The 26,260-nt window shown below is 55.4% G+C and overlaps 1 protein-coding gene across 1 annotated transcript in view; it reads left to right on the top strand.

The window, feature by feature from the left end:
• The window catches only part of CARM1 (coactivator associated arginine methyltransferase 1), a 41,830-nt gene that overhangs the window by 11,241 nt on the left and 4,329 nt on the right, over positions 1–26,260 (top strand). Inside the window, exons 2-8 of the mRNA XM_060145148.1 lie at positions 13,494–13,619; positions 15,909–16,015; positions 16,964–17,068; positions 18,934–19,044; positions 20,127–20,304; positions 22,516–22,606; positions 22,788–22,869. Coding sequence (XP_060001131.1) covers positions 13,494–13,619; positions 15,909–16,015; positions 16,964–17,068; positions 18,934–19,044; positions 20,127–20,304; positions 22,516–22,606; positions 22,788–22,869 — 800 coding nt within the window. The remainder of the gene's footprint in view (positions 1–13,493; positions 13,620–15,908; positions 16,016–16,963; positions 17,069–18,933; positions 19,045–20,126; positions 20,305–22,515; positions 22,607–22,787; positions 22,870–26,260) is intronic.

Below are 26,260 nucleotides of genomic sequence, written 5' to 3'. Positions count from 1 at the left end.
AGGCAGTGCATACTTGAAAACAGGTCCAGACTGGTGGGGCGGGGCGGGGGGGCCGGCGGGTGTGCTCCGTCTCCTACCAACCCCCATTCCTTGCGTAGTGAGAGGAGAACCCCTTTGCTTCCCTCTTTTCGTCTGTCTCTTTCAATTGATTCATCGCCCACAGCTTCGGTAAGAGCGGGTCTGAGCTGTTTTCCTTTAAGATTGTTTGGCGTATTTGCTCCCCCGCGAATTGTGTTCCCGTGGCTGGGGTTCCTTTTGGCTGGATGTGTTACTCGTGTAACGGTTTTGTGTGTAGAAACCTGCCTGACAGCACAGGAACTGGCGAGATTCTGGCGGGGTCGGCCGCAGGGACCCTGGCAGATCAGTGCTCTAATGAAAAAGGGATGCTCTTTTAATCCCCCCACAGGGGGCACGTGAGTAAATACAATCAAAGGCAGACTGGGGGGCGTCCTGCAGACCCAAGAGGGACATTCCGGGAGCTTGCCACATTCTTCTGTGAGCTGGAGGGGAAAGCAAAGGCAGGCTGGGGCTCCCAGACTTCTATTGTGTGTCCCGGAGGCCACCTCCGCACAGCCTGGCTCTGCTCTGAGCCCTCTGTGTGACTGGAGGTTGGCGTCCCTAGGGATGGATGAGCCCTGGGTGGGGGATGCTGACGGGTCACATGGCCTTGACTCCCTTCCACCTCCACGCCACCCCCGTGCCCTGCCTATTGCCGCTTTGAGGCCCTACTGTGGCTGACGTGGGCTGAGCCCAAACATGTGGCGGGCGGGCGCCGTGCCAGGCACTTTACGTTCACTGACTTGCCTCGCCGTCAGAACAGCCCCTTGGGGAGCCACCGGAGCCACAGCTCATCCCCGTTTCCTAAGGGAGGAAACTGAGGCACTCAGTGGTGGGCGGCAGTCGGATGCCAACCCAGCTTTGGCCCTGACGTCTCGACTCAGCCCTGCCACCCCTTGGACGCAGGTGAGGAGTCAATGCCGTAAAGGAGAGGTAGCACCTGGCCCTTGTGGTTTCTGTCCTGTGTCGGGGCAGTGGCCCCGGTGGATTCTTCTGGAGCCTGAAGCCAGTCTTTCCTCATTCCTGCCTCGTTGCCGATTCCGTCATGGTGTCAGGCAGCCTCTGTCCCCTCTCGCCTGGGCCACATCTGGAGTCAGCATCTGGTGAGGCAGCCTCGGGTGGGCGGGAAGGGGCCCTCCTACCTCAAACATCCTGTTCTCTGAGGCCGGAGGGGCTCCCGGAGCTCCGGGGGCCTGGCGGAGGCCCTTCCGGCAGCCGTGAGGCCCCAGGACATCCTGTTTCACCTTTTTCTTTGTCGATGGGCCCTCCACTGGGACTGCAAGTGGGCCTCAGCCCCCTGAGCTGGTTTCCTCCATCACTCCGCCGCCGAGGCTGCCTCTGCCCCGTCCTCCGGCCTCTTCCGGTTTGGCCTCCCTGGAGCCACCCTGATCTGACGGTTGAGGCCCCTCAGCTGGCCAGAGGAGGGACATGTTTGAGTTCCCCGGACACCGACTGGCTCAGCTGCCTATGCTGGCGCAGCGTCCCCGGCAGCTGCGGGAGCCAGAGTGTGGAGTGTACCAGCCGCTCTGAGGGGGTCCTGCAGCTGCCCTTGACAGAGCTCGCCCGCCCACCTCTGTCCTCACAGAGCACTGCCAGCCCAGCTCCTGCTGGCACAGGTGGTGGCCGCCCTCAGTGATCCCTTCCAGCCCTAGGAGGCAGGCTCCAGCGGGCTCAGCGGGGTGGTGCCTGCCAGCCATGGTCAACCAGCCAGGCCTGGCTCTGCCCGGGCCCAGGGCCCATGTCCTTCCCAGGGCCTTGGGCGTGGTCCCCACAGCCCCCCAGGGCCAACTCTCCTCCCAGAGGCTGGGATGGGGTTCGGCTCTCTTTCATGAGCTGCTGAGTCCCCAGGCTGAGCCGCTCCCAGCATGTCAGTTCTCTGTGCCTTGGTTTCCCCTCTTGAAAGTGAGCTAAGTGTGCCCAGGCAGGTGGGTGGGAGCATTAGCTGAGCTACTGCACTGCGTTAGGTGTTTGCCTGGTACCACATATAGCAACAGCTTCAAAGTCATGGCCAGAGAAGAAAGGCCCAGCAGAGGAGGCCGGCAGAGGAGGCCGGCAGCCCAGCGCATGGAATGAGGGGCTGGGCTGCTGGTTTAGTTGCCTCCACCCCCCGCCCCCCCCGCCCCCAGTTATCCGCTAAGCCCCCGTGCTTTCATGGGCCAAGGAACAGGCGCACATCTGCTGTTCCTTTTGTAGCTCACAAAGCCCAGGGCTGCAGGCTGATTAGCATGGAGGGGGCAGACATTTGCATGTAATGGCTCCCGCCCAGTCGGAGCCCCTAGTATTCTTCTCAAAAAAGCCAAGCCCTTTCTTTGGTCCTTCTTCTCTTGGGGTTGCCCTTCCGCACACCCCACAGTTAGACTCATCTTTGGGCCCCTCCAGACCAGGCCTGCAGGACCAAAGCCTCCAACCCCTAAAGGCAGATATCGCCCCCCAGCCCCCATGGACCAGCCCTTTGAGAGGAGGCCCTGCTGACACCCCCTCCCCGGCCCCTGACCCCCTGAAGCCAGAGCTGACTTAGGAGGTTTGGGTGTCTCCAGTGCGGGGCCTCTTCTCCAGCCTGTGGTCAGCCCCACTGGAAGGCGGGGAGAGGTGACAAGGGGCGGGCCAGCAGAGGTGGGTGGCTATTATATTGTGAAATATTTTCGAAGAATGAAGGAGAATACAGCCAACACCAAGAATAGTCACTGCCACCTTAAGAGATAAAACGTTGCCCATAGAGCAAAGGGCCCCCTAACTTGTCTCCTCCCAGGGAGGTAACCTCCTGTTCAGCCAGCACCAGTGGTCAGCCTTCACAAGAGGCCACTTTGACGTGGCCTAAAGACCCAAGCTGGCACCTCTGAAACCTAGGAGCAAGACTCTGCCAATCACGGCATGAAGCTGGTGCCTCTCAGCCTCGGCCAGATGGCTGCTCTGGGGCTGAGTGGCCTGCACCAAGCCTGGCTGGGTGCCCAGTCAGGCTGGTCCAGTGGCCAGATGCCTGGTCTGGGCCCAGTGTGGCCTTGTGTCCAGAATTCTCTCTGGGATTCCTTCTCTCCAGTCTTTGCGTCTGGTCAGAGTGCCATGGGGATATGGGGCCCCGAGGTGGATGTTTTGTGCTCAGAACCCCTGCTATGTGCCTGTGGGTCTTGGGCTGGGCACAGGGTGTGTTGGTCCTCATGACGGTGCTGAGCGATGCATTATTATTTTATTTTCCTCGACCTGAAAGGTGGGGGGGGGGGTGGAGCCCCAGGTGGCAGAGCCCAGATTCAAAGCTGGGTCTGATGGACTCCAAAGCTGGAGTTCTGGGATCTGCACGTGCCGTGGCCTCCCTGGCAGGGAGGCTTCAGGAAACCCAAGTCTCTAGTGGCCCCGGGCACCCCAGCCTGGCCCCGCCCACTGCTTCTCCTCCATCACACCCAGTAAGGGGGGAAGGGTTGGGTGCAGGCCTGTGCTAGGCAAGACAGTCACCGGCTGAGAAGCCAGTGTCCTCCATCCTCCAGCCCTAGAGGTCACTTGGGTCACAGGACCTGAGGCTGCAGAGGAGGGATCAGAGCCATTCCCACTACCCTCCCCCCACACCAGCAGGGTCTGACCAGCTCACTTCGGAGAGGGCCCAGGCGACTTGAGTGGGCACCAGGCCTCCCCCGCTGTCACGATTGCCTTTTGTCTGCTTATCCTTCAGGAACGTGGTAGAAATTCAAACCGCTCCGGAGGGTGTAACATGAAAAGCCCGTCTCTTCGTCCTGCCTGATCCTGGCCTGCCCCCCGCGCCGCCGCTCGCCTTCTGGTGCGCCCTTGCTGCGCGGTGTTTCAGGCACACTCGGGCTTGCGTGCACACATCTCCCCGGGAACCCACTGGGCTCAAGGTTCTGCAGGTTTAAACCATGCAGTCATTTCGTGGTGTTTCTTTCTAGACAAGCCCCAGGCAGGCAGCACGCCTGGCCCCTCCCCCTCCCCGGCCCCCCTGCTCATTTTTGCACCTGTGGTGTGTGTGTATTTTACACCATCTGCCCCTAACAGTGCGGCTTGCTCATCTTAACATGTCAGCGTCTACAGACAGAAATCTATGCCTTTCCATCGTCTGTACCTTCTTTCACTCATTCAGTGGCTCTTCAGGTTTTCTGCTGCTTTGGACAGTGCTGTATCTAGGTGTATCCTTGCAGACATTCAGAAGTAGAACTGTAGGATAAAGCCCCGCAAGGGGACTTCTGGGTCAGAAGTCTTTGACAGAGATGCCCAGATGGGGGCTGGCCCAGTGCGCTGGGGTGCTTGGGGGAGGGGTTGGGTTGGGATTCACCCCGGGACAGGGCCAGGCCAGAGGAGCCCAGGGTGACCTCATGGTTCTCAAATACCCCAGGGCTGGGCAGTGCGGCAGCAGCTGCTCGGAGCGTCTGCGAGGACAGCACTGGAGCAGCCGGCTTAGGTTACAGCCAGAGAGGGAGGCCAAGCCGGGCTAGGATTCCCCGGGGTGGGATTCTCTTCCGAGACCGTAACCATGGCTGCTCCTGATTATGCAGTGCATAGGACACTGACTAATGCCTCCCTTATCTCATGGAATCCTCACAGCAGGGAGGGTTTTATCCTCACTTTATCCCCATTGCACAGATGGGGCTCCTGAGGTTCGGGGTGAAGGCAGGTGGTGGGGCCCTCCAAGTGGGCTGTGTCCTCTCACCCTGCAGGCTGTGCCACGATCACCTTTGGACAGATGAGTAGACTGAGGCCCGCAGTCACATCTGGAGGGCGGCACGGTTGGCCCTGAGCCCAGGTCTCCCTGGATGCCCATTCATTTTGACCACTGCCCTCCTGGCCTTCCCTGCTGCGGAAGCGGGGCAGTGGGGCCTGGTGCCTCTGGAAGACGGGAGGCCCTTTGAGGAAGGCGAGCCCTGCATCCCCCCGGGGCCTGGCTCGGCCTGGATGTCGCCGCCTAGGCAGCCTGCAATCTGTATTGCACAGGGCATCGTGCGTATCAGACCCCCGAGGCCCTCCAGCCCCTCTTACCCGGCCTTCTCACTGGTGTCGCCTGCCTTCCTGTGGTGCCCGGGAGTGTGGGAAGGCAGGGCCTGGCTGGCCTGTTCACTGCAGTGCCCTCGTGCCCATGCTTGGCACCGAGCGGGCTGCAGGCCGAGCCGCCCAGTGAGCCGATGGCCCCGAGCAGAGGGTGGGCCGAGGAGAGCACCCTGATTTCTCCACGCCTCGTCCGCCTCTTCACCCAACCCTCCTCTCTCCTGTGGAATATTTTCGTCTGGAAGGTGAACAGCCTACGTTTTATTTGGCAGTAGGAGGTGATTTAATAAAAGACCTCACATATGGACAGGCGTCCCCCCACCCCCAAGTCTGCCAAGGTAAATAGCTTTAATTATGCCTTGCTTGTGGCTGTAATAGTTTTTCTGCTAGAAAGGCAAGGACTTGAAATGTGGCCCTTTTTGGGTTTGGTTGCTTTTCTTTTCCCCCTGAGCTGGTGGCTGCTCTCCCGTCTTGCCCTCCACCTCTCTGTTGTCCAAGAGGCAAAGAGATGCTCTCATCTCACACGAGGATGGAAGGTTCTACGGGAGGAGAGAGCGTGACTCCAGGCATTTATCTCCATTCCACTGGGTCCCTCTGACACAGGTCTGTCCAGCCTGAAGGGCTCAAGGACCCCCTGCTTGTTCCAGAGCAAAGGGGAAGGGGCGAGAGGGCAGAGGTTACCGTGGGGCTGCCCAGTGCCCAGCGTCTTCCAGTAGTTAAGTGACCTTCCCCAGGCCACACACGCCCTCGGCCTGGGCAAGTGGACCCCCATTCTGGCTGCCTCCTGCATGTAGGGAAGGGGCCCAGTCTCCCTGACCCCAGGCCCCGGGGTGGGGGCCGTGCAGGTCAGCATGCCCAGGTGCTGGGCTGGGCACTGGGCCAGCCACGTGCGGAGCCCTGGATTCAATAAGGAGTCAGCCTACGATCAGGGCTCGTCCAGGAAGTGCTGGAGAACCTTCCTGGTCTTCCTCCACCTGCAGGAGGTGACAGGGATGCAGGGGAAGAGAGGCAGGGTGCCAGGGAGGGTCTGCGGAGCCACGGAGGCTGGAGAGAAGGCCTTCTGCCCATGGTCTGGAGGGTGGTGAGGTCAGCGTGGCTTGACAGGGCGGTGGAGGGGCTCTGTTGAGGTCGTCCGTGTTAGCAGGGGCTCACGAGCCCCATAAGGAGTTTGGACTTGTTCCAGAGGGCTCTGGGGAACCACTGAGGGGTGCAGGCAGGGAGGAGAACACAGCAAATGAGCCGCGTTAGATGCTGTGACTGGGACATGCCTGGAGGCTTAGCACGTCCCCCGGGGTCTTCTGGTCAGTGTCCCTGAGAGAGGATGCCTACCCCTCCCTGAGGCCGCCAGCTCTTTTGAGGCCCTCCTGGGTGCCGGGCCCCGCTTTGGGCCCAGGAGTGAGGGTGGGGAGCAGGGTGTTGCCTTCAGGCCTGGGACCGGGGAGCCCCTGTGCCTCAGTGTCTGCCAGATTCTGCTGCCCTGGGTCCCACGGTGCTGTCCAGGGAACCAACTGGGAGGGACATCGGGTGGCGCTGTGCTGGGTGGGGGCAGGCAGCCTGTCCCCGAGAGCCGCCTGCTTCCCAGCCTCCGTCGTCTCCTGCCGGGACGGCAGCTGCCCTCCAGCCCTGGCCCTCTCTCGGCACGGGGTCCCTCTCGGTACTGCCCGTGGCTCTGGGGGAGCCAGACTTCTGAGCCCCAGGTCCACCGGGGCCTCTCTCACCTCCGCCACAGCCTTCCTACAAATCGCCCGTCTTGCCTGGGAGCCTCTGCAACCTCTCTGGGCTGCAGCCAGGAAGTCCCAATCGCCCCCATTCTCCCTGCTGGGCCCCTGCAAGGAAAAACACTGCGCCTGTGTGTGTCCCCTGCTCTCAGCACTCACACTGAACACTTCTGATCCCCAGGTGTTGGGCAGGTGTCCCCACACACCCAGCAATTCTCCAACACCAGCCGGCTGTCTGACAATTCAACTCAATTCTGAAACTGTCTACCTGGAGGTAGTGTCAGATCCCACAGGTTGAGGGCTCAGTCCTACAAGACTGTACACACCCCACTTCAGACGCCAGTCGCAAGTTCGGCTTGGGTCATCTGTGCTTCCCATCAACCTGCTATAAATCAGAGGTTCCTAGGACCTCTTCCTCAGGTTCGATTAATTTGCTCCCGCAGAGCTCAGGAAAACAGTTTACTTACTAGATGACTGGTTAATACAGAAAGATGCAACTCAGGAACAGCCAGATGGAAGAGCTGAACAGGGCGAGGCGTGTGGGAAGCAGTGCAGGGCTTCCGTGCCCTTTTCGGGGGCGCCAACCTCCCAGCACCTCCACGTGCTCACCAACCTGGAAGCTCTCCTGAACCCTGTCCTTTTGGGGGTTTTTGGAGGCTGAGGAGGGGGGCACTGAAAGTTCCAACCCTCTAATTACTTGGTTGGTCCCCACATGCCTTTCTAAGTCCTATATCCTGGGGTGGTTGAAGGGGGCTTCACATGAATCATAAAAGACACCTTTATCGGTCTTATCACTTGGGAAACTCCAAGAGTTTTAGGAGCTCTGTGCCAGGAACAAGGACCAAATAACATACGTATTATAGATCACCGTATTACCACCCCGCTTCCTCTCTGCTTTCCCACATGCTGTTTCCTCTCGCTGGAGCATTTGTTCCCAATCTTTTTCCCTGGCTGGTCAGGTGCCACCTCTAGCCTCCCACACAGTGCCCCTGTGCCCCTGGCCTCAGTGCCCAGCACCTGGGGATCCTCGTCACTCTGGCCGCCTGGCTCTCCTCACCCCCTCTGGGATGGGGAGAGTGTCTCCTCTCACGCCACTGCCGGGTTTGTAATAAAGTTTTATTGGCACATAGCCATGTTCCTTTACATATTTTCTGCAGTGGAGTTGAGTCACAGTAGCAGAGATTAAATGGCCTGAAAAGCTGAAAGTATCTATTTTCTGGTCCTTTACAGAAAGAAGCCCAGAGGGGTGGTGCGCACACTGGCTAGGAGCACAGACCTGGAGCCAGTCGGCTCAGCCCCTCGCCCTGTGACCTTGAGCGAGATACCTAACCTGTCTGAGCCCCCTTTTCTCATCGGAGCCAGTGGGGGTGGTAGCAGTAGATACAGGGGTGCTGTGAGGGGTCCGTGGATAGCGCAGGAACAGAGCCTGGCACCTGGGAAGTTATTACTCACAGTCTGGCCTCCCAGCTCCATTGTGGTCTCAGCCTGGTGTGAGTGGGTGGGTGCTGGGCCACACCGCCTGTGGAAGCTCAGTGTTTGTGACTTGGATATTCAGGGGCCTTGCTCCCCAGGGAGCAAGACAGGTGGGGTGGTTTTCCTAGCTCCCCCCGCTGCACCCTGAGCGCTGCATTGCCTGTGGATTTGTCCCTGGCTATTCCGGCCCCTCGTCCCCTGGCCCCAGAGCCTGGGCGGGACAGACTGCAGTGTGGTGGCTGGGAGGCCAGCTCGGGGTGGCAGGCCGGGTCCAGGAGCAGGGTGGACATGTTTGTGATGGCTGCGGCATGACTAATACTCCTTGGGCCGAGTTCGTTTCCCGTTCAGAGCCCGTCTTGGGTGAGCCTCTGCGGAGCCTGTTCACCGCTCAGCCCTCCCGTCCCATCACTTCAGGGAAGAGGGACACCGGCTCTGCCCGACCTGGCTGCGGGGGGAACCCAGCACAGCCTCCTGGTCTGCAGCCCCCTTTGTGGTCACCCCCAGCTAGAGCGACGCGGCAGTCTGCCAGCCCCTCTCCCACTTCCTGTCCCCACCTCTCCGGGGCCGCGTACATGCAACAGCCCCCGAATGTGCCGGCTGGTGTGACCAGGGTGGCGCTTTCTGGCTTCGTTTCTGGAGGCAGGGCACAGAGACCAGTTCTGCCTCTTGCACCACATGCCCACTGCTGGGTCTGGGCCCTGTGGGCTCCGGGCCCCTTTCCTGGGGGGAGAAGCCCTCTCCCAGGAACCCCTCCCCCGGGGCCCAGGAGGCAGGCTTCACCACCTGGCTGGGATAGGCCCAGCGCCACCACTTCTGCCCACTGTCCTGGGGGCCCCCTCCCAGTGAGGGGGCGGGGAGGGGAACAGCGATCGACCAAAGGTGCAGAGCCCTGCCCACTGGGGACTGGGGCGCTGAGCGTGGCCATGGGAAGGGGCTGGGGAGGGGAGGTCCTTGACTGCCAGTCCGAGAGCTTAGACTTCTCCTGAGACTTGAAAAGAGGTAGGCGCCTGGTCAGGCTTTTTAAAATTATTTTTTGATCTGTCATATATTTACCTGGCATCCCCTGTGTGCCAGGGACAGGCCTGTGGGTGTATAGCTGTGACTTATACAAAATTATGGCACCATGGGCTTTGGTGGTCCCACCTGTGATGGGACAGTTCAGGTTGCCCTTAGCCCTGGCTTCCCTGGCCCGAGCCTCTGGATGCGGCCAAGCTTCCCTTAGCCACAGGTCCCTGTGGTTGCCTGCCTGGCGCCAGGTTGCAGGGGCTGCCTAGGGCAGCTGGTCGGGTTGCCAGGCTGCTTTGTAAACAGGCCCTCCCTGGTCTGCTCGCTGCCACACAGGAGTAGCTGACAGATCGGCTTTATTTTCTGCCCCAGGAGTGGGCATGGGTACCACGTCAAGGTTTCGGGTCCCTTCCTGAGACCCATTTATAGCTGGACTTGGGAGCACCTCGTCTTGGGTCCCCTGTGGGTGCGGCGTGGCTGTGAGCCTGGGGCTGGCCTCCCAATCCGTTCTTCCCTCCTGCCCGCTGTCAGGAGGCTGCCTGTGCCCTGCTCCCCGCTCCCTCCAGGAGGGGTACCTGGCTCCAGAGGTGGGAGGTCATCTGGCAGAAACCCAGGCTGTGGCCCCAGGAGCCTCCTCCAGGCTGTGGCCCAGGCTTAGGGCTCACACTAAACAAGGGGAGAGCAAGGGGCTCAGCGGACACCCGTAGGCCCTTCACATCCAGATTCACCCATTGGGAACATTTTTCTTGTTCTATTGAGATAAAATTCACATAGCATGAAACAATTGAGTTGCATTTAGTGCACTCACAGTATCAGGTAACCATCACCTCTATTTCCAAAATATTTTCATCATCCAAAGAGAAAAACCTTGTTTCCATTAAGCAGTCATTCCCCATTCTCCCACCCTCAGCCCCTGGCAACCACGAATTTTGCTTTCGGTCTCTATGAACTTACTGGTTCTGGATGTTCCATATATATGGGATCATATTACCTGTGAGCTTTTCTGTCTGGCTTCCGTCACTCAACATAATGTTTCTGAGGCTTCTCCGTGGGTTGGGACCTTATTTCTTTTTATGGCTGAGTGATATCCCATTGTATGGATGGACCACATTTTGTTCATCCAGTCATCAGTTGATGGACATCTGAGTTGTTTCTACTTTTTGGCTGTTTTGAATAGTAACACTTTGAATATTTGCATCAAGTATTCATTTGAATACCAGCTTTCAATTCTTTGGGGTATATACCTAACGAGTGGGATCGCTGAGTCAAATGGTAATTCTGTGCGGCTGTACCATTTTAAGTTCCCACCAGCAGGGTCTGAGGGATTCAATTTCTTGCCAACACGTGTTATTTCCCCCTTTTTTGTTTAAAATTACAGCCGTCCTGCTGGGTGTGCAGTGGTATCTAATTGTGGTTTTGAGTTGCAGGTCCCTGATGACGTGCACCTTTTCACATGCTGGTCATTTGTATACCTTTGGAGAAACATCTCTTCAAGTCCTTTGCCCGTTTTTGAATTGGGTTATATTTTTGTTGTTAAGAGTTCTTTATATATTCTGGACAATAGATCCTTATCAGGTATATGATTTGTAAGTATCTTCTTCCATTCTGTAGGTTGTCGTTTCGCTTTTTTTTGTGTATGTGTGGTATGTGGGCCTCTCACTGTTGTGGCCTCTCCCGTTGCGGAGCACAGGCTCCGGACGCGCAGGCCCAGCGGCCATGGCTCACGGGCCCAGCCGCTCCGCAGCATGTGAGATCATCCCGGACCGGGGCACAAACCCGTGTCCCCTGCATCGGCAGGCGGACTCTCAACCACTGCACCACCAGGGAAGCCCCCATTTCGCTTTTTTCATATTGTCCTTTGATGCAAAAAGTTTATTTAAAAATTTTTTTTTTTTTTGGCCGTGCTGCATGGCTCTCAGGATCTTAGTTCCCCAACCAGGGAGCAAACCTGGGCCCCTGGCAGTGAAAGCACCGAGTCCTAACCACTGGACCGCCAGGGAATTCCCCAAAAAGTTTATAATTTTGATGAAGTCCAGTTTATGTAGTTTTTCTTTTGATACTCTTGCTTTTGGTGTCATATCTAGGAATCCATTGCCACCAAGGTTTCAGAGATTTACCCCTCTGTTCTCTCCTAGGAGTTTTTTTTGTTTGTTTGTTTGTTTGTTTTTTTGTTTTTTTGTGGTACGCGGGCCTCTCACCGCTGTGGCCTCTCCCGTTGCGGAGCACAGGCTCCGGAGGCGCAGGCTCAGCGGCCATGGCTCACGGGCCCAGCCGCTCCGCGGCACGCGGGATCCTCCCGGACCGGGTCACGAACCCGTGTGCCCTGCATCGGCAGGCGGACTCTCAACCACTGCGCCACCAGGGAAGCCCTCTCCTAGGAGTTTTATAGTTTTCACTCTTATGTTTAGGTCATTGATTAATTTGAGTCAGGTTTTATATATGGTGTGAGGGTAGGAGTCCAGCTTCATTCTCTTGTACAGGGAGACCCAGCTGTCCCAGCACCATTTGTTGAAGAGACTATTTTCTGCCCCTTGAATGTTCTCAGGACACTTGTTAAAAATCAGTGGGCTATACGGGACTTCCCTGGCGGTCCAGTGTTTAAGAATCTGTGCTTCCAAGGCAGGGGGCATGGGTTCGATCCCTGGTCGGGGAACGAAGATCCCACATGCCGTGGAGTGGCTGGGCCCGTGAGCCATGGCCCACATGAGGCATGGCCAAAAAATAAAAAACAAACAAACAAAAAAATCAATTGACTATAAACATAGGGTTTATTCTGGACTCTAATTCTATTGATGTATAATGTCTCTCCATTTGCCAATACTATTCTGTTTTGATTACCATACCTTCGTAGTGTGTTTTGAAATCGGGGAGTGTGAGTCTTCCAGCTTTGGTTTTGTTTTTCAAGATTGTTTTGGCTGTTATGAGGGTGATTGGGAACACTTCGCACATTTGTACTCACGCTTCTCTCTATAAATATATTTTGTCGTTGTTGTTGATTTGGTGAACCACTTGAAAGCAAGTTGCAGACATCACAACAATTCCCTTTCCTTCCATATGTATCTTTCAATAATAAGAACATTCTTCTGCAGAATAATGCTCCTGTCACATCCAGATCTTTTGAAGTTATGGCTCCTGCAGTCCACACATTTCCCCACTTGGCCTTTGTAGCTGTTGAACAGTGTTCATTAGGCTACAGTCCAGGACCACACCTGGCATCTGATGGTCACGTCTCTTTAGCCTCCTTCACTCTGGAATACTTCCCAGCAATTTTTGCCTTTCCTGACTTTGGCCGTTTTGAGGCAACCAGGGAGGTTGTCTTGCAGACTGCCGTGTGATCTGGCACTGTCTGTTGTCCCCTCGTGATGGGACCAGGGTGTCTGTCCCGCTGCCCCACGTCAGGGCTACAGCTTTGGGTCGGTTTGTCTCCTGGTGATACCGTGTCTCACGGTTCGGCTGAGGTGGGGTGCCCCATGCTTGTTGAGTGAATGACTAGTAACAGTAGTAGTGGCGGGTGCGGGGATGCAGTGCTTCCTGTATGCGTGTGTTGGGCCTGACCCCTGCCCCACCGTTAGTCCCGCTTGACAGATGAGAAAACTGAGGACTCAGACCTGCCCTGGTGACACACTAAGTGGAGTAGGTGGGGCGTGAACACAGGCCGTCTGGGTCCTGTGGCCACACTCACAATACATGCAAGAAGGAAGGGGCTCAGCGGGAGGAAGCAGAGGCGCCACTGGCATTTCTTTCTTGACCCCCGCCCACCCCTGCTCAGCTCTAAAGGCCGACGACGCCCCCATGTGACACGGAGGGGCTGGTGGCTGAAGGTCCGACTCCCTCAGCTGGGCCTGGGCTGCCCGCTGGGTTCCCGTGACCCTCTGACCCTGCCGGGCTTGGCCTTCTCTCCCCTGTGTCTTCCCACCTCAGTGCCCAGGAGTGACATGGGGCTGGCACCAGCAGGTGCTCCGTGAGGGAACGTGCCCCCTGGGCCCCCCAGTGCCTTGCAACTCCCCGTCCCCTCACCTCAGCCCCGGTTGCCCTGTGGACACCTGTCCTCTCCTGCTGGACAGCCTGCATCCTGTGTCCCCGCTGGGGATGCTGACCAGCCAGCGCCTCGTCCTCAGCGTAGGCTGGGCAGGCAGGGCACATGGCAGCGCTTGTGGGGCGGGTGTTGTGGCACCCTGGAAGAATCTGGGGTGCCGTGAGGGGGGGGAAGGTGGCCCCAGGACCTGGCGGCTCACGCCCGCCTCCCTCCTCTCGCAGATGAAGACGTCTGTGTGTTCAAGTGCTCGGTGTCCCGGGAGACGGAGTGCAGCCGTGTGGGCAAGCAGTCCTTCATCATCACCCTGGGCTGCAACAGCGTCCTCATCCAGTTCGCCACGCCCAGCGGTACGTCTCCCTTCTGTCCCAGCAGCACACGGAGCGCCCAGAGCCGGGGGCTTAGGCTCTCAGCCGTGGCGGGCGGGGGGCCTGGAGCCCGGGTAAAGCCCATTCATCTGACCCAGCGAATGCCCCACCAACATCAGAAATATTCCCAAGTAGAAATATGTCCATGGTAAGAGTACGTGCTCGCTGCCTGGACTCTGCCCCAGGCCTCGCCGGCTCCTTTGGGTCCTTCTGGGCTCTGCTTATATGTCCCCTCCTCTGAGAGGCCTGTCCTGACCTGCCCACACCCCAGGCCTCTTGGAGGAGCCGGTCACATGGGGGTCAGGGGCCCAGCCCTCCCGCAGCAGTGGATGGGGTGAGACAAGGTCCTGAGGTTGGCAGAGGCTTTGTTCCAAGCGCAGAGGAGACTCTGGAGGGTTCTAAGCAGACCCATCTGGGGGACACATGAGCAGGGCTTGCGGAGCCCCAGGCGAGTGCTGCTGGTGGCTCTGGGTGGGGGTCAGCAGTGGAGGTGGTGAGCCGCCCTGGGCTGGAGACCCCTCAAAGGGTCCAGCAACCGGGCTTGGTCCCTGCAGAGCCGAAGTCAGTGGGCCTGGTGGTCGGCGCAGGGGCTGGGCAGGAGAGCCCAGGATGGAGAGGCCGCCTGCCCACGGCTGCCCCCAGCTTCCCCAGAGCCCTCTTACTTGTCTCAGTGCCCCCGATGGAGAGAGGAGGCTCCCCCAGCCCAGACCCTGAGGACTACCCGCCCTCAGGTGGCCTGGCTTCAGAGCTGAGAGAAGGCCGGGCTGGGAGAAAGCAGCCAGGTGGCTGACCACCTCCTGCCAGAGCTCCACATTCCATTTCCTTTTTTATCCAAAATCAATCCCAATTCAATGTTTAAAAAAATAAGTTACAGAAACACCACCAGGGTTGTCATTAAGAGTTGATGTTTTAGATCCGCCTAGTCTTTTTCTGCTTCATGGATAGTTATATTCTGATTTTTTTCCTTTCAATCCTATCAGTTTCTTAAATTATGGTCAAGTATACATAGCAACAATTCTACCATGTTAATAACCCTTTCTGAGTGTACATTTCAGTGGTATTAAGTGGTATTAAGTATATTCATTGTGCAACCATCACCACCATCCAGCTCCAGAACTGTTTTATCTTCCCAAACTGTATATTTTTAAGATATTGTCTTTTAGGTGTTTTTTTTTTTTAAATTTATTTTTGGCTGCATTGGGTCTTCATTGCTTCACGTGGGCTTTCTCTAGTTGTGGTGTGCAGGGGCTGCTCTTCGTTGAGGTGCGCGGGCTTCTCATTGCGGTGGCTTCTCTTGTTGCAGAGCACGGGCCCTAGGTGTGCGGGCTCAGTAGTTGTGGCGCGAGGACTCAGTAGTTGTGGCACGCAGGTTCAGTAGTTGTGGCGCATGGGCTTAGTTGCTCCACGGCACGTGGGATCTTCCTGGATCAGGGATCGAACCTGTGTCCCCTGGGTTGGCAGGCGGATTCTTAACTACTGCGCCACCAGGGAAGTCCTGTCTTTTAGTTAATTGTGTTAAAATACGCCTAACGTAAAATTTACCATCAACCATTTTCAAGTGTCCAGGTTCCAGAGGTATTAAAGCACATTCACGTTGTTGTGCAGCCATCCCCACCATGCATCTCCATCGCCCATTTTCATCTTTCTAAACTGAAACTCTGTTCCCATTAAACACTAACTCTCCCTCCCCCACCCCCTCCCCTCCAGCCCCTGGCCTCCACCATCCTATCTGTCTTCATGATTTTGTTTGCTTCTTTTTCTTGATGCAATTTAGTGGTCTGTGTTCATAAACATAGTTCATTTGCCATGTAACACCTGGTCCTGCAGACCCCTGCTGACTGGTTCTGTCATGTGCTTCTCAATGTCCACTGGGGTCCATCCAGTCCCCTCTGACCGGACACTGGGGTGGTGTCCCTGTGTCCACTTGCCACCCACAGACACTGCCGTGAGCTGTGGGTGGACCCGCGGGTGTCTGCTGGGGTGAGTCCCAGAGACTTGATGCCCGGGTCATCCTTTGAAGGCTTTGGCCAAGCTGCCCTCTGGCGAAGCAGCGCCAGCCGCGTGGAGCACGCTCGCCCCTGACACCTGCCTTCTCCCGTGCCAGTCACGAAGGGCAGGCTTGGCTGCCCTTCTTCTTTTCCTTCAACTTCAACATTTGTGTGTATGTGTGTGTCGGGGAGGCGGTTTCAGATCACTCATGCTCAAGGTAGAAAAGTCGGGGTGCACGCCTAGGCAGAGCCCGCCACCCCTGAGCCGGCTTCCCCCTTCCAGATTTCTGTTCCTTCTATAACATCCTGAAAACCTGCCGGGGCCACACCCTGGAGCGGTCGGTGTTCAGTGAGCGCACGGAGGAGTCCTCTGCTGTGCAGTATTTCCAGGTGGGTACATACTGCCTGGGCCAGGCTGCTGCCCCCGGTGGCCCCCAGAGGCCATGCGGCACAGGGCAGGCCCACCCGGGTTCATGTCCTGGCTCTGCCCCTTACTCGCTGAGTAACCTTGGGCAGGTTTCCTCCGCTTGCTGGGCCTCAGTTTCCTCATCTGTGAAACAGAGATGCCAGTGCCTGCCTACGAGGGTTGCTGGAAAGATTTGAGTGCAGGTGAAGCTCAGGTCCACAGGCATTTTGAGTAATGATAGCATAGTTACAATGTCCTGAACACGTAGGGCATGCCAGCCACTGGCCCCAGCGCTTTGACACGTATGGAAGTACTTGAACCCTCCCAACAACTCTAGGAGGTAAGTACTATTGTTGTCCCCATTTTACAGATGAGAAAACTGAGGCTCAGAGAGGTTAAGTGACTTGCTCCAAGTCACACAGCTATTATGCAACAGAGCCAAGATGGGAAGCCAGGTCTGCCTGATGCCAAAGCCTGTGCCCCTGCCCAGGTGCCACGCTGCCTCCCGATCGCCTGTTGTCTTACAAAGAGACCCCACAGCACCTCACCTGCCTGGCGCTCTGAGTTCTAGGGTTCTGTTTGATCCACTCCTCCACTTCTTTGGGGCCCCTAAGATGGGGCAGGTGGCCCTTGATCCCAGAACCCTGCGTGTGGCATATCCTGAGTTCTCCTGGGTGGCTTCCAGGACCAGGTATCAACCAACTGTGTCCTTTGGCCACAGTGACGGTGGTGGTGTCCTCCCTGGGGGCTGCCTCTAGCTTCCAGCTCCCTCTACTGGAGCAGGTAGCCGGGGAGTCCAGGCCAGCAAAGGGGGTGTGGCCTCCCCAGGGAGATCTCTGCCCGAAGTGGACCCTCCTCTGTCACAGCGTCGGCCAGGGCCTCGGCCGTCTGTCTGCTGCGTGCCCTGTGCCATTGGCATGTCTCTGTTCCAGTTTTATGGCTACCTGTCCCAGCAGCAGAACATGATGCAGGACTACGTGCGGACAGGCACCTACCAGCGCGCAATCCTGCAGAACCACACGGACTTCAAGGACAAGGTGAGCGGGGCCGGCTGCATCCACCCTGCTGCCTTCCTCCCTCTCCCTCAGGCTCCGTGCCCACCTCACTGGCTCAGTAGCCTCTATTTTTTTCCCCCCTTTGTTCATTGATTTTATCTTTAATTTTTTCAGATTGCAAAAGCAAAATCTACTTTTTGTAGAAGCCCAGTGTGTATCAGATGGGCGTGAAAGGCCTCTGTCATTTCCCTCCAGAATGACCACTGCCAACAGTAAAGCTCTCTTCTTCCAAAATTTTCCCCATGCGTATACCAGCATATATATTTTGGGGTTATAGTCTTTTTAAAATACAGATATACAAAATAGGACTGTATTCTACATTGGCTTCCTGCAAAATACTTTTCCCCCACTTAATGTTGTGTCGTGGCATGTACTGTTAAGTTACGTGGAGGTAGTGTAATCTAGTCACTTCCCTAGGTGAAGTCACTTCCCTAAATATATTTAAAATATATTTAAATCTTTTTACTGTTACCAAGTAGTGAGCAGTTGACCCTTGAACAGCATGGGTTTGAACTGCACTGGTCCACTTATATGCAGACTGTTTTCGATAGATAGGAGCAACTGTGCTACACGGTCCACAGTTGGTTGAATCTGCGGCTGCAGACCCGTAGATATGGCGGGCCAACCGTATGGTTATACTCAGATTTTCTACTGGGTGGTGGGGTTCGCGTCGTCCCCGACTCCCGCATTGTTCAAGGATCAACTATATACTCGTGATTAAAAAGAGACTAGAGTATATATATTCGGAGGTGAAATTTTATTCTGTTCTCTTCTCACGGCCTAGAGTTTGTTTTTCCCTTTTAACCACATGAAAGCTTGTGGTTTTCTCGACATATCTAGGGGACTCTCCACATGATCCACGTGGATCTATGTCATCCGGCGCCTTGGTGATACACTCCCCCAGCATTGCTGAGAATCCCCTCAGGTGACTGAGCCTCCCGGTCCCAGGGCCTGAGCCCCGCAGGCTGGGGAGGAGTCATCCTCGACACAGCGGCCATCCCTATGCCCTGGCGGCTGGCGTGGGCAGCACTGGGGCAGTGTTTGGGGCCCGGGAAGCCCTTGTCCCTTCAGCACAGCCTCTTCCAGCTCTCCCAGGACGCAGATCCATTTCCTAGTTCATCCAGAGCTCTGAGAGGCACCCGAGGCCCTCCCACCCGACAGCACCAGCCCCCCTGCTGGGCGCTCGCCCTGTGCCCCACCACCGCGCCCAGAGCAGGTCTCCTTTAGCGCGTGCGCACCAGAAATGTTTATCCTGATTCCGCTTGTGTGCGGAAGCAGTCAGACGAATCCAGACTGTGGGACAGTCTACCACACACTAGCCGGGACTCCTCCCAGAGCCTGTGCTCTGGGGCCCAGCAGCCCTGGAGAGGGCACCCGAGTGGGAGCTTTCCCCGGGGCTCTTCCCAGGTTGCGGGGTTGCCCTGTGGGGCCTGGGGTGGGAGGCTGCCCTCCTCCTGCTGGCCGCGTGGCCCTGGCCAGTCAGCCCTGCGTCTCAGTGGTTCTGCTGCGGGGCTCAGAGGTGTCCTTACCCAGTGAGCACTCATTCCCACGTGCTGCATAGACAGCCCATTGCTTCTTGAATCGGGTCTGAGAGTGTGTACTGGTCTTAACATCCTAGCTGTCCTCAGAAGTCCCACTCTACCACCTTCGGATCCAAACTGCAGGCTCCTGTGGCTCTCAGAAAGCACCCTCGTGGGCAGCTGTTGGTGTAGAGGGGAAGCAGGTCGCAGGCCGGAGAGCGTGCTCCGTGGGTGGGTCTGCGGGGAGGGAGCACCCCGTGACACGCACATCTTTACGATCACGTCACTTTACCACTAATCTGTCCTCACTGCCCCCTCCTCCCTCAGATTGTTCTTGACGTCGGCTGCGGCTCTGGGATCCTGTCGTTCTTCGCCGCCCAGGCTGGAGCGAGGAAGATCTACGCGGTGGAAGCCAGCACCATGGCCCAGCACGCCGAGGTCCGTGGTCCTCGGGGTCCCAACCTGTCTCCGTGCCCCAGCTCTGTGCCTGCTCCAGCCTGGGGAAGCCAGCCCTGCTGGGAGCCCCCAGGAGACCTGACCCCTGGGTCCAGGGGAGCCTGGGAATATCATTCTCTACTTTGGTCTCTTGTCCCCGAAACTGAGTGGTTTCAGGGGGAGGGGCTTGCTGGGCCTGAGGTAGTCTCCCTTCCGTGACGGATGGTGGCCCACCGGGTTCAGGGGTGATTCGGGGCCTTCAGGAGCTTGATGGACTGGTGCTTCAGGGGTGGACTGTGCAGTCACACAGACCAGGGTGGGATCTCGGCCCGGGGCAAGCCCCCCACCTCTCTGAGCCCCACCTGAGAGGTGGATGACAACAGGATTTCATTTTGTCAGTTGATGCTTTTTTGGCACTGAAGCCCTCATTCACAAAGTTGAAAACCTAAAAGCTACAAAGGTAAACAGTGAGGATGCTTCCCTCCCTGACCTCTGGCTCCCAACCACCTAGATCCCCCCCACTGGAGGGAGAGAGATGTATGCAGAAGCTCCCCAGAGCCGCTCCATGAGCCCCCATGGGCTTCTCCACCCGCCAGCTCCCACACGAATGTACACGCCACCGTCTTGCACCTGGCTCTGCTCTCTTTACGATACATCTGGGATATGTCTGTGTCATCATGTAAAGAGCTTCCTCACTCTTTCTAGTGGCTGCAGAGCATCTCTCTGCCTGGACGAACCATTGTGTGTTGAGACACAGGCTGTAACTGACACTGAGGCTGCTTCTCAGTCTGTAGCACAAACGCTGCACCGAATCCCCTGTACACGTGTCCCCTCTCCGTGTGAGGTCACGTCTGTAGGGCAGATTCCTAGCATTGGAATAGCTGGGTCGGAAGGTGTGTCCAGGTTTAGCTTTGGCGGTTGTAGCAAGGCCTACTTGTCCTCGTCCCCAAGGTGACATCAGGAGGCTGCGGAGCTGCAGGAGGGGCGACCTGACAGGGAGGCAGAGGGGAATCTGGTGGCCGAGTGTGGACGGAGGCCCTCCCCCGCGAGGACCCCTGTGACCCCTGTGGCTCGCCCGCCCTCAGGTCTTGGTGAAAAGTAACAACCTCACGGACCGCATCGTGGTCATCCCCGGGAAGGTGGAGGAGGTCTCACTCCCCGAGCAGGTGGACATCATCATCTCGGAGCCCATGGGCTACATGCTCTTCAACGAGCGCATGCTCGAGAGCTACCTCCATGCCAAGAAGTACCTGAGGCCTGGGGGTGAGTGTCCCTGCTGGTGCGGGCCACTGCCTGGGTGGGCGTTCCCTGGGCCCTAGGCCAGGGGTGCGCACCTGGGGGCCCCTTCAGAGAGCCCCTGGCTGCCGCTTAGTCAGCACGGGTGTGGTTCAGCTCCCCACTGGCCTGAGCTGGCGGCCTGGGGTACAGAGGGCATCTGGGCCTTCACCCCCGCTCCCTACCCAGACCTGACCTCAGCTGGCTGGGCCCCAAACGAGGCCACGTGTCCACTTGCCCGGTCTGCTCGGTCAGGGTACGGAGGGGCTTCCCTCAGGCCCGCAGAGAGCCACTGGGCTGCCTCTGGCATCTCATGGCCCATGGGGGACAGTGTCTGGCTGGGCTGTGGTCGGAGCAGGACATGTTCTGTGGCCGGCACCTTCCCCGAGGATCTGCCCTGTCGTCTTCATTCCTAGCGTTGTAGACCCTGCCCTCAGCCTGACAGACTCCTGCACTCATCACCATGGGGTGGGGTTGTGTGTGTGTGTGTGTGTGTGTGTGTGTGTGTGTGTGTGTGTGTGTGTGTGTGTGTGTGTGTGTGTGAGAGAGAGAGAGAGAGAGTGGGATGGGGGTTGTGTGTTGGGGGGCAGCTGATGGCTGTGGTTTCCTGTCTGTGTCACTACCTGCCTGTTTGTGCTCTGGGGTCATTGGGTCACTGTTGACACCTGCTCATCTGTGTCACTGATGGTCTGGTCTGTGCGTGGCCCTGAACATCTGCCAATGTGTCCGTTTCTCTGCTCAGTTCTGGGCACGTTCTGAGTATTTCTGTACAGGAAAGGGGCTGTGTGTGTGTGTGCGCGTGTGGTATAAGACGACCTCTGCCAGGGCAGAGCACGGGAGGTCCGTGCACTTGCGGCCCCATGGAGGGCAGGGGAGGAGTTGGTCTGTGGGGAAGGACCTGCCTCAGGCTCCACTCCGAGAGGTGGGAGGTAGGAGGTGGCTGCCATTCCCCACAGCTCTGTCCTGCGATCCAGGTGTGTGGGAAGCCAGGCTGCCCCAAGGCTTATCCTAGACCTGCTCTCATGCTCTGCCCTGTTGATGGGCCAAGCTAGCCGGGGGGTGGGGTAGGGGGGAATTGGGGGGGGGTGGGAGTCGGGGGTGGTCGGGGGTGCTAGGGTGGCTAGCAGCCCTAGCAGGATGTGGGCTCCTCCTTATGGGACGGAAGGACAGACAGGAGTCAGGCTCCAGTGGGCAGCTGCATACTCATCCCACTGGTCAAGCAGCCTGTCCGGGATGAGGCCTGGGGCTAACCTCTTCCCCTTCAGCCTGCATGAGTGTGGCTTCATTCCATCTCAGGAAGCTCTTTTGGGGGATTAAGGGAACCCTCCCCGCAGCTGCAGAGTTTTAGGTGACTTCAGGGCTGGGGGCGCTTTTCCATGATGCTCCGGGGGGCTGATGGGCTCCTCCTGGGCAGGGGGCCTGGCTTGTGGCCTCTGGGCCAGTGAGCCCCTCCCTTCCCCACCCCAGTGGCTACAGCTGAAGGAAGGCTTGAGAAGGCAGATTCCCGGCACCTCAGGTGCTCTTCCCTGGAATAAGAGGAGGGAGGGAGGCCCACATCTGGAGGCCAGGTGACTTGGGGCCCTAGACTCTAGAAGTAGGCGGGGCCTCCTGAGCCCTGGCTCTCCTTGCCACTGGCTCTGACTCATCTGTCTGTTCCTTAAGTCCCCCTCCCATTTCAGGCCATGCAAGTGGTCCACCCTGCCTGCCAGAGCCTGGGCAGTCCTGCGGTGGGGATTCAGCTGGGGCCCGTGATGCCATAGCCTGGGGCTCACCCTTGCTCTGTCCACAGCACTTTCCTTTGCCTTCCCTGCTGCACGCCTTTCCAAGAGACACAGTCTGGCTGACGGAGCAGGGCCCCTGGAGGCCTGGCCACACCCCAGGCTCTTCTGCTTACTTACCCCTGAGGCTCTGGCAGGTGCTTTCCTGTCTCCCAGCTCTTGTAATGGGACTTGAGGCCAGGCCCCTCTGCCTCCCTGGCTAGCTGTACAGGTTTAGTGAGGAGGTGTACGTCAAGTATTCAGTGGCCGCTGGCAGAGTAGGTACTCTATCTCTTCATTGCCTGAGTGCATGAATGAGTGAATGATGAGTGAGAGGCTGGGAAGGCCCAGAGCTGGGGTCCTGGGGCCCTTTGGAGGCTCTGCCAGGTCCTGCTGAATGTCCCACCCTGACGCCAGCACCCCTCCCTGCCCCCACTCCCAGGAAACATGTTCCCCACCATTGGTGATGTCCACCTCGCACCCTTCACGGATGAACAGCTCTACATGGAGCAGTTCACCAAGGCCAACTTCTGGTGAGTGTGCCCCTGGGTGTCCTGCCTTCTCAGGGATGGCCCCACCTTTCTCTTATTCCTTATCCTCAGTAGGACCTAAAAGACTTGGGCTGGATGAGGGCCAGCTGGGAGAGAAGGCAGGCTGCCCCAACTGTGTCCTGCTGCTGGTGACCTTGCCATGGGGGCCGGGGGCTTTCTGCAGGTACCAGCCATCCTTCCACGGAGTGGACCTGTCAGCTCTTCGAGGTGCTGCGGTGGACGAGTATTTCCGGCAGCCTGTGGTGGTGAGTGGGGGCACCCAGGGCACTCACTACCACAGTAGCACTGGGCATGGCCCTCCTCTGGGGTGACAGGAGAGGGGCATGGGCTTTCCTGTAAGGCCTTATGCAAGCTGTGCAGCACTAGGCAGGCCACCGTTGCTCTCTGAGCTTCTGCCCCTGCACGGAGCTCTCACACAGGGATGTTGGGAGTTAAGTAGCAACGCATGTAGAGTGCTTAGCGCATAGTAAGCACGCAGTAACGTGTTTACTGTCATTAGATGAATTGATCCTTGGTGAACTGATTTTATTTGATTGATTTTAATTATTGAGATTTTTGAACTGATGTATAGACCCATGGTTCAAAAATCAAAGAAGTATAAAAGTGGAAAGCCTCCCTACGTCCATCTCCAGCCACACAGTTCTTTTTCCTATAGGCAAACAGTCTTTGTTGTGTGTTTTTCTAGAAGTCTTATATCTAATAAATGTGCGTATACAAATATACATATATTTAACCTTTTTTCCTTTCAAAGTATAGCATAATCAACATATTGTTCTGCCTTAGTTTGTGTTCAGAGGATATACACTGTATGATTTTGGTCCTTTGAAATTTGTTGAGAGCTGCTTTATGCCCAGTATGTGGTCTCTCTTGGTTTATGTTCCCTCTGTACTTGAGAAAAATGTATACCAATCACTTGTTGTGTACATTGTTATATTAATATCAGTTCGGTCACATTTGTTAATCATGTTGGTCAAGTCCTCTCTCTCTCTACTGTTTTTTTTGGTCTGCTTCTCCTATCTATTACTGATTGTAGATTTATTTTTCCATTTAGTTCTGATAGTTTTTGCCTTATTTTTTTTGACATTACTGTTATTAGGTGCATTCAGGTTTAGGATTATTTTTATATCTTCCTGTTGGATTGATCCTTTTGTCACTATAACAAGTGTCTTTTCTTATCTCTAGTAGTACTTTTTGCCTTACAGTCTTTTTTTTTTTTTTTTAGTTTATTTATTTATGGCTGCGTTGGGTCTTTGTTGCTGTGTGCGGGCTTTCTCTAGTTGCAGCGAGCGGGGACTACTCTTCGTTGCGGTGCGCGGGCTTCTCATTGCGGTGGCTTCTCGTTGCAGAGCACGGGCTCTAGAGCGCACGGGCTCAGTAGTTGTGGTGCACGGGCTTAGTTGCTCTGCGGCATGTGGGATCTTCCCGGCCCAGGGCTCGAACCCGTGTTTGCTGCGCTGGCAGGCAGATTCTTAACCACCGTACCACCACGGAAGTCCTTACAGTCTATTTTTTTCTGACAATAGTTTAGCTACTCAGGCTTTCTTTGGTTAATCTTTATAGGATACATACTTTTCATCCTTCTTCTTTCAGCCTTTTTATAACCTATTACTTAAGGTTTACCTCATGTAAATATCATATATTTGGGTTTTGTTTTTTAACCAGATTGACAGGTTTTTGTCTTTTAATTAGAATATTTAGACCATTTAATATTTAATGTGATTACAGGTCTTTATGGCTATAAATCATTTTACTATTTTTCTATTTATCCTGTTGTTTCTTTTTAACTCTTTTCTTGCTTTGTTTTAATAAGGTATATATTATTTATCCCCCTCTTGATTGTCTTTCACTAGTTTTGGGAGACTCTAGGGCAGCATCTCTCTCTCTTTTTTGAAATTAATTTATTTATTTTTGGCTGCGTTGGATCTTTGTTGCTGCGCGCGGGCTTTCTGTAGTTGCAGTGAGCGGGGGCTACTCTTCATTGCGGTGTGCTGGCTTCTCTCGTTGCAGACCACGGACTCTAGGTGCAAGGGGTTTCAGTAGTTGTGGCTCGCGGGCTCAGTAGTTGTAGCGCACGGGCTTAGTTGCTCCGTGGCATGTGGGATCCTCCCAGACCAGGGCTCGAACCCATGTCCCCTGCGTTGGCAGGAGGACTCTTAACCGCTGCGCCACCAGGGAAGCCCAGCATCTCTTTAAACACTACCTCTGTCCCATTGTCTTTCTTCTTTTGGAACTCTGATTATGTATACATTAGACCTTTTCACCATTTCTCAGATGATTCTTATACTCTTTTCTATACTTATACTTTTCTATCCCAATTGCATAATTTTCATGTTTTCTCCTTATCCATCTCCCAGTTCCAATCCTCTCATCACTATGTCTAATCTGAATTTTTTTTGTTGTTTTTGGAAAAAAAATTTTTTTGTGTGATGAGAACTTTTAGGATTTACTCTCCTAACAACTTGCATGTATAACGTACAGCAGAGGTAATTATATTTATCATGGTGTACTTTCCATCCCTAGTACTTATCTTATAACTAGAAGTTTGTAGTTCCTTTTGACTGCCCATCCAACTCCTCCTCCCCCCTGGTTTTCTAAAATTTCAGTTCTAGAGTTTCATTTTGCTTATTTTTTTTTTTATTATTTCAGTTCTCTGTGAAATTCGTTCACCTTTTTTCCTTAAACATGTTAATTCTAAGTCTCTGATCACTTTTAGTATCTGGATAAGTGGTAACTGTATTTCTGTTTTTTCTTCTCCTGGTTTTTGGTACTTTGGTTCTGTCTCTTGGTATGCCTGGTCATTGAATGCCAGAATGAAAAATTATAGAGGCTCTGGATGATGTTTTTCTTTCCAAGGATTCGTTTTCGTTCAGGCAAGAAGCCATAATGACAGATTACCTTGGTCCTATGAGGCATTTAAGACATTTGGAGGTTGCTTTTCAGACTCTGCTTAACTGGCATATCGCCCGGTTTCCCTGTAAGGCAGCAGTTCTCAAACATTTTCGTCTCAGGACCCTTTTACATTCTCAAAAATGTAGGATCCCAAAGAAGTTTTGTGTGCATTGTATTGATTGATGTACCGTCAATATCTATTGACATTGAAAACTGAACCCAAGAAATTTAAAAATACACATTAGTTAATTTAAGGATAACAATAAAACCCCATTACGTGTTAACATAAATAGCATTTTTAAAAAGAAAACTATATTGCAAAACTTTCCAGCAAGAATTGGCGACATTTTAAATTTGCAAATCTTTTTAATGGCTGGCTTAGCAGAAGACAGTTGGATTCTGCTTCTGCATTCAATCTGTTGTGGTATCACAGGTGAGTGAATGAATGAAAAGGGCAGAAAACAGTGTTATATGGTGAAAATAGTTTTGACCTTGAGGGTGCTCTGGAAGGGACCTCATTTTGAGAACCGCTGCTTTAGGGCATAGTCTTCATGGTCTTGGTGAGCCTGGTGGTTCACAGGGCCCCTTGTTCCATACTCCGAGCACCGACATGGTGCTGAACCTTTCATTAGCTTTTTAATCTCATAGAAGTAGCTTTCTGCTTGATTTCCCTACCCCCATCCCACATGTAGCTCAGGAATTGGCAAATGCCACGCAGTGAAATCACGTGCAGACTGTCCACCTCAA

This window comes from Lagenorhynchus albirostris, chromosome 3, assembly GCF_949774975.1.
Source record: "Lagenorhynchus albirostris chromosome 3, mLagAlb1.1, whole genome shotgun sequence".
Classification (NCBI taxonomy): Eukaryota; Metazoa; Chordata; class Mammalia; order Artiodactyla; family Delphinidae; genus Lagenorhynchus; species Lagenorhynchus albirostris.
The sequence above is the reverse complement of the archived record's forward strand: the minus strand, read 5'-3'. Positions and strand labels throughout refer to the sequence as shown.